The sequence below is a fragment of the Propithecus coquereli genome, unplaced genomic scaffold (genome assembly GCF_000956105.1).
Source record: "Propithecus coquereli isolate 6110/MARCELLA unplaced genomic scaffold, Pcoq_1.0 Scaffold467, whole genome shotgun sequence".
NCBI classification, from domain to species: domain Eukaryota; kingdom Metazoa; phylum Chordata; class Mammalia; order Primates; family Indriidae; genus Propithecus; species Propithecus coquereli.
The window spans coordinates 713882-720894 of record NW_012150474.1 but is presented as its reverse complement, the minus strand read 5'-3'; the positions used below and the strand labels follow the sequence as shown (position 1 = coordinate 720894).

General features: G+C 57.5%; 1 protein-coding gene across 1 annotated transcript in view; it reads left to right on the top strand.

Annotated features, from left to right (window-relative positions):
- CRLF2 (cytokine receptor-like factor 2) overlaps window positions 1-6697 on the top strand; it is a 20593-nt gene extending 13896 nt beyond the window's left edge. The window contains exons 6-9 of the mRNA XM_012655185.1: window positions 1405-1567; window positions 2440-2554; window positions 4115-4199; window positions 6434-6697. Of these exons, the coding sequence (XP_012510639.1) occupies window positions 1405-1567; window positions 2440-2554; window positions 4115-4199; window positions 6434-6697 (627 nt within the window). The remainder of the gene's footprint in view (window positions 1-1404; window positions 1568-2439; window positions 2555-4114; window positions 4200-6433) is intronic.
- The last annotated feature ends 316 nt before the right edge of the window (window positions 6698-7013 follow it).

Sequence of the window (7013 nt, the reverse complement as noted above, 5' to 3'; positions counted from 1 at the left end):
GGCTGGAACCTGGGGCAGGGTTTCTGCTTCGGTCCTGAGACCAAATCCCTCCGGCCTGCTGGGCGGGGCTCCCCTGAAGTTCAAGGGCCAACACCGGCTGGGTTTTCAGGCCACGTGAACATCCAACTTCTTCCGACCCGGGGAGACGCCGATTGCACAGTTCTGGAAGCCAAGGCGTCTGCCGAGCTCGGGTGATGCAGATAACGAAGTCGACAAAAAGCATCACACGTGAGGCGTCGGGCGCAGCGCCGAGCGAGCTCCAGTGCACATCCAGTCCTACTAGGGGGCGGGGGAGCCACACGGGTGCTGCCGTCCAGGGCGGACACGCCTGCAGAGACAGAACGGGGGTCAGTGCGCTGACGGACGGCCCAGCCTCCCCTCACGGGGACTCGGGAAGGCTCTGCTTTTGCGCGACGCGACTTTTGCACGAGACGGGGGCCTCGGCTTTGGAAGGCAGGTGCGCCGTGCATCGAGGGAAAGCAACCCGCCCACGTGTCCAGGTCTGTTGTCTGTGGGCCACCCTCCACGACGCTGTCATCACGACCTGGAAGTCACGTGGGACGGTCTCTTGGGGACCTGTGCTCCCCAGAACAGGATGCACTTTGTCTGAGCATCTCGCTCATTTCTGTATTTCGTTCCCTCTGATTTCGGCTACCTACCTCCCACCTCCTCCGGACACCACCGGCCACTCGTACAGAAAAGAGCCCGGGAACAGGCACCTTGCCGTTGTTTCGGAAGCTGTTTCCCAGGCAGATGGCCCGGGGGACGCTGACGACGGCAGAGACGTCCCCCGGAGAAGCCGCGTCCCAGCAGGGTGCAGGACTGACGCGTGTGTCTCCACGCTCCGTTGACGGATTGTATTCCAACCACGCAGAGGTGACACGGGCTCCGATACCTCCCCTTGAGACCCGATGACACGACAAGACACGTCACCCTTTGCGTGGCTTCTGCCTGTGCAGCTCTCCGGAGGCCGCTGTGACAATTCCTCCCCAACTAGGTGGTTTGAAATCATGCCAGGGTGACGCCGCCACAGTTTTGGAGCCCAGAAGTCTGAACTCGGGTTGCAACACTGCTGCTTGCTTCCGGCGTCCCCGACGAGAGGTCCATCCGGGGGTCCGTGCGAGCTCCCGGTGGTTGCCGGGGATTCTTGGCATCCCTGGGGTTGTGGGTGTGAGATTCTACCATGCCCTTCTCTTCCCCGTGCGTCTGTGTCGCGACCTCCTCTTCTTATCAGACGTGCCGCGGCCACGCCAACTCCGTCGTCCTCGTCGTGTTTGGCATGGAGACCTGGGCAGAGGGAGGAGGTTCTTTGAATGCTCGAATTTAGGGAACTTCAGCCCGTTCCCGGGGGTCTAACGTACAGAGTCTGAGTGAGGCCGCTAATCATGGTGTGTGTTTCCCCAGTCCAAGCAGGAGGACACGTGCAATGTCACCATAGAAGGTCTGGACGCTCAGAAATGCTACTGCTTCCGGGCCAGAGTCAAAACCACAGAGGCCAGCTACGGCCCCGACACGTACCCCAGCGACTGGTCGCAGGTGACCTGCTGGCACGGAGGCCAGCCCAGGGGTGAGGCTTGTCGCACGGTCCCGGGGCGGCGTCCTGCCTTTAGGGGACGGTGGGGCGGGGCCGTGCCTGGAAACACCAAGGGCTTCCCCAGATCCGTGGTGGGGGCGTCTCTCCTGGAAGTGGGGCTGCCCGGGGCCAGGAGTGTGAGACGCAGGTGTCTGGGGGCCGCGCTCCCTCCGCAGGCTCCAGGGGAGGCTCCTTCCTGCCTCTTCCGGCTCCTGGGGGCTCCAGGTGTCCCTGGGCTTGTGGCCGCGTCACTCCAGTCTCTGCCTCCGTCTCCACGTGGCTTCTGCTCTGCGTCTGTGTCTCCTCTGCTGTCTCTTAGGAGGACACTTGTCACTGGGTTTGGGGACCTCCCTAATCCAGGACAGTCTCACTTTAATTTACATCTAAATCATATCTGCAAAGACCCAATTTCCAAATAAGTTTCCATCGTAGGTTTCCAATACTGGGACTTAAACATATCTCTTTTTTGGGGGGAAAACAATGCCACGTGAAAAGCCACCAATAGCCAACAGCAGGCACCAATATTCCCAAAAGACCCCCGGCAATCTGGAGCTCCCATTGGCAGTGTCTGTGCTGAACCCGCCTTTTCCCCTGGGAGTGGCTGCAGGAAGCATTCCCGCCCAGAGACGGATGCTGCCTGTCTTTCTAGAATATTTCTCCCGGCAATGCACTCGGGCGGGGCAAAGGCAATATATGCACCCTAAACATTTGCACTCCCGTAATATGCTCAAATTAAAGACAATTAAAAAATAAAAAGATTTGCTGACACCGATATTCACAGAGAAAAAAGAAGTCGGAGTGGGTGAGTGGGCGTGGGGTCAGATACCACGTCGAAAACTCACGGAGGTCCCTTCGTTTCTTTTTAGATTCCTGTCCGGACAAGCCCGTCAACGCCAAATTCCCCAAATTCATTTTAATCTGTAGCCTGGTCACTCTCCTGACGCTGTGTCTTCTCCTGCTGTCTCTGTGGAAGCTGGGGAGGTAGGGACGGGTCCCACGGCCACGTCACACGCGTGGGGGGCGGGCTCTGGCCGCGGCGGGTCTCCGAAGTGGGGAAAAAGTGAGGGGCTCCGTGGGTCATTTCTCCGAACCTCAGTCCCCACACCCAATGTCCACTTTGCCAACCATGCATTGCACCAAAGTTGAGAACAAACGTGATTTAAAAAGGTGCAGAGGCCCGGCGCGGTGGCTCATGCCTGTAATCCTAGCTCTCTGGGAGGCCGAGGCAGGAGAATTGCTCGAGGTCAGGAGTTCAAGACCAGCCTGAGCAAGAGCGAGACCCCGTCTCTATTAATAATAGGAATATTAGCCGGGCATGGTGGCGCACGCCTGTAGTCCCAGCTACTCGGGAGGCTGAGGCAGGAGGATCGCTCGAGCCCAGGAGTTGGAGGTTGCTGTGAGCTAGGCTGACGCCACCGCACTCTAGCCGGGACAACACAGTGAGACTCTGTCTCAAAAAAAAAAAAATAAAAGGTGCAGAGATGTCTGGAGTATTCACTGGAAAAGATTCCTCTGCACACGGCAGAATCTATGTACGTTAAGTTCCCATGGAAACCCATCTTGCGTCCAAGGGAGACCCCGATAGAGCCGTGTGGCTCTGGCATCTTTGGAGGAACAGGTGCATAAAACAACGTTTCACTTTGACCGAGACCCATGAAACCAGGCGACGTGGCGAGGGCGGTAAGAATAACCACACAAAATTTACGACCACGTTTGTCAGACCTATACCTGCATTTTTAGCTTGATGAATCTACTTATAGACCTCGCCAAAAAAAATAATATTCTCTGAGATGGTAGAGAGATTTTCAGAGCTGTGATACTGAGCAGTTTCCTTTCTTAACCTCCCACACGACTATTTAACCCCCTCGAATTCCCATGGACCCGGAGGCTGAAACCACAGACGTTTGTTCTCTCACGTCCTGGAGGCTGGAAGTCCCAGATCAAGGGGTGTCAGGGCTGGTCCCTCCTGAGGCCTCTCTCCTGGGCATGTAGACGCCGTCTTCTCCCTGCGTCCTCACGGGGTCGTCCCTCTGTGCCTGTCTGTGTCCTCATCTCCTCTGCTTATAAGGACACCAGTCCTGCTGGATCAGGGCCCACCCTAGTGACCTCATTTCACCTTAATCACCTCTCTAAAGACCCATCTCCAAACACAGTCACATTCCAAGGTCCTGGGGTCAGGGCTGCAATGTATGAATTCGGAGGGGACATAATTAATTTACCGATAACATCAACACAGTTGCAACATCCACCTCCTATTTAATGCTTATAATTTAGTATTTATGAGTCAGTACTTGCAGATGGCACAGGTCTGTGCCAGTCACCCCAAACTCCTGGAGGTGGGGGGCTGCCATGTGCACCCCGAGGCAGGTCCCTGAGGCGCTTGGGGGTGGGGGACACAGGCCTTGGGAACGAGACCACTGTTCTGTCTGGGCGCTGCTGTCCGAGGCGGCCGTGGCAGCCATCTGTGGTCCCCGGCGGGAGTCCGCGCCTTGCCCCGCTCCGGATGCTGCCGCCCACCTGACCGGGCCCCGTCTCTTGCAGGGTGAGGAAGCTGCTCATACCCAGCGTGCCAGACCCCAAGTCCTCCTTCTCCGGGCTCTTTGAGCAACACCGAGGGAACTTCCAGGTAACGCCCTCCCCTTGCACCGAACAGGTGCAGGTCCCACGACCTCATGCCCCCCCCAGGGAACATTCTGGAAAACAGCGTACTCTGGCTCAGCCTTTAGATGTCTGTGAACTTTATTTTTATACAAAAGGAGCAGCTTCATGGTTTTGTCTGCTGGTTACAGACCGAAGCCACGAGGCTCCCAATGCGTTGCTGCGGCTTCTCCTTGAGTCAGCCCCGGAGACTGGACCCCCGCCCCCACCCGGGCTCTGCCAACTTATCGGCCGCGCATCTCCCGGGGAAGTTGTGTTGTTACTGTGTTTCCTCTGCAGGGCTGAGAACAAGCCACCCACTTCCGCCTCCACAACAATGGTTGTTTCATTCACGGAGCGAAAGCTTACAGAGGCCTGAGTGTGTGCTGGGGGCACCCGGGGGGCAGGGGGCCGGCGCCCACGCCCAGGAGCCCAGCAGGGCAGGGAGACCCAGGCGTGGTCTCACACTGCAGTGTCACTCAAGTCGTGTGACTTTCCTCGGGCTCCCGTCACAAATGACCAGAAACCGGGTGGATTAAAAACAATAAGACTCTGTCCTCCCCCAGTCCCAGAGCCCAGGAGTGTGAGACACAGGTGTCTCGGGGCCGCACTCCCTCCGCAGGCTCCAGGGGAGGCTCCTTCCTGCCTCTTCCAGCTCCTGGGGGCTCCAGGCGTCCCTGGGCTTGTGGCCGCGTCACTCCGGTCTCTGCCTCCGTCTCCACGTGGCTTCTCCTCTGCGTCTGTGTCTCCTCTGCTGTCTCTTAGGAGGACGCCTGTCACTGGGTTTAGGGACCTCCCTACTCCAGGATGGTCTCATCTCGAGATCCTTCACTTAATTGCATCTACGAAGACCCCTTTTTCCAAATAAGTTCAGGGACGGGGAAAAACAAACCGAACCTTTTTTCCTACACTCTTAGGTTCAGTTACGGGGGCCTGCTAATTAAATGGAGAAAAGACAGATTAACAGGAGAAAAGGTCTATTTCGAATGCGCAGGGCCCTCACCTAAAAAAAGTGAAATTGCAAACAGATGGTTGGGCCTGGGGGCTCATGTATCATTTTAACAAAGGGCAGTGAAGTGTGAAGAGGAGGCTAGACAAAGGAACAGGGTGTTCGGGCTTGGGAACGGGGTAAGTTTTGGGAAATGTAAGGTATACAGGGTTGCCTATTAAAGTCGCTTATGCAGACTCCAGTCCTCCCGGGTGATAAGAGCTGTGTGCAATGTCTAAGGGAGAGAATGACACCCTTACAAATGAAAATTTGCCTTTCAAAAGGGAAATGCATGCCCTGCTTTTAGGCAGAAGGCGGGAGGTCAGGGGGCTCTTCCTGCGTTTGCCGTTTCTCAACGGCCTTCAGCTCAAAACAATCTTTATGCCAAAAAGCAATATCTGAGGCGGCCTCTTGTTCCCCTTCCAGGGAGAAGGGAGACCGTTTTCTGGAAAATCTGACGTTTTAAACGCTAGGACAAGAAGAAGGAGGGAAGGGAGGCCGTGCAGGGGACGGGACCCTGGTGCTGGGCCGGAGCCCCGTGGAGCCTCCTGCTCCTGGGTGGCCTCCGGGACATCACCGGGGCGTCTGCAAGAAATGTAGACTCCCAGGCCCCACCGCGCCCTGCGGAGGCAGCTCTGCCTCTAAGCAGACGCGGCTGGTTTCTGTGCACATTACTGCGGTTGGAGAAGTTTCCTCCCCCTCGAACTTTCACACAGGCACCGGAGGTCGGCGGCAGAGGGAAGAAAAGTCACCTCATCTCAGAGGACATACTTGGCCGGGGGGAATCTGACTTTCTTATCTGGGGCTCAGGAGGGGTGTTTTATAAACAGCCCTTGGGACATCACCAGTTTCTGAATATTCCATGCTGGTCTGAAATTAGTACAAGCTCTGTGCCCCGAACGGGAGGTTCATGGGAGCTCAGAGATTGCAAACAAGGGGGTTTCTCTGTCTAGAGCTGCGGTCCCCAAGCCCCCGGGGCTGCAAACTGGTACCAGTGGAGGCCAGTTAGGAACCCGGTCACACAGATTATCGTTAGCAGAGAGGTCTGACTGCCCAATAAATGCAGCCTGCCTGAATCATCCCCCTGCTCAGCAGCGCCTGGAAAAATCGTCTTCTATGTTTCCGGTCCCTGGCGCCACAGAGGCTGGGGACGGCTGGTCCAGAGGGAGGCTCAGGTGGGTTCTCGAAGCCGTGTCTCCACTGGGGCTGAGCCGGACCCCGTTCCGTCCCCGCAGGAGTGGATCAAGGACACGCAGAACGTGGCCCAGCTGCACAAGATGGGCAGCGGCGGGGAGCGGGACTGTGGCCCCGAGGACGTCCTGGTCGTACAGCTGGCCAAGACGCCCACCACCGTGGATGCCTTGACCCCGAGGACGGGGGAGGGGGAGTCCTCTGGGGGCTCCCCCCAGCTCGCTCGCCGGGCCCCGCAAGGTGGCGACATGGTCTCTGTGGGGGGCTTCACATTCGTGATGAACGACAGCTCCTACGTGACGCTGTGAGGGGGAGGCAGCCCCCCAAGGGTGACGCCGGCATCGGTGTCGATGTTCGAGGACCAACGGGAGGGATCCCAGGGGCCCCAGACGCCACCGACGGAGCAGCCTGGACAGAGGACAGTTGTGTCCGATGTCCTCAGAGACTGCAGTTGAAAAAGGACCAAATGGGCCGGGCGCGGTGGCTCACGCCTGTAATCCTGGCTCTCTGGGAGGCCGAGGCGGGAGGATCATTTGAGCTCAGGAGTTCGAGACCAGCCTGAGCAACAGTGAGACCCCGTCTCTACTAAAAATAGAAAGAAATTAATCGGACAACTAAAAATAT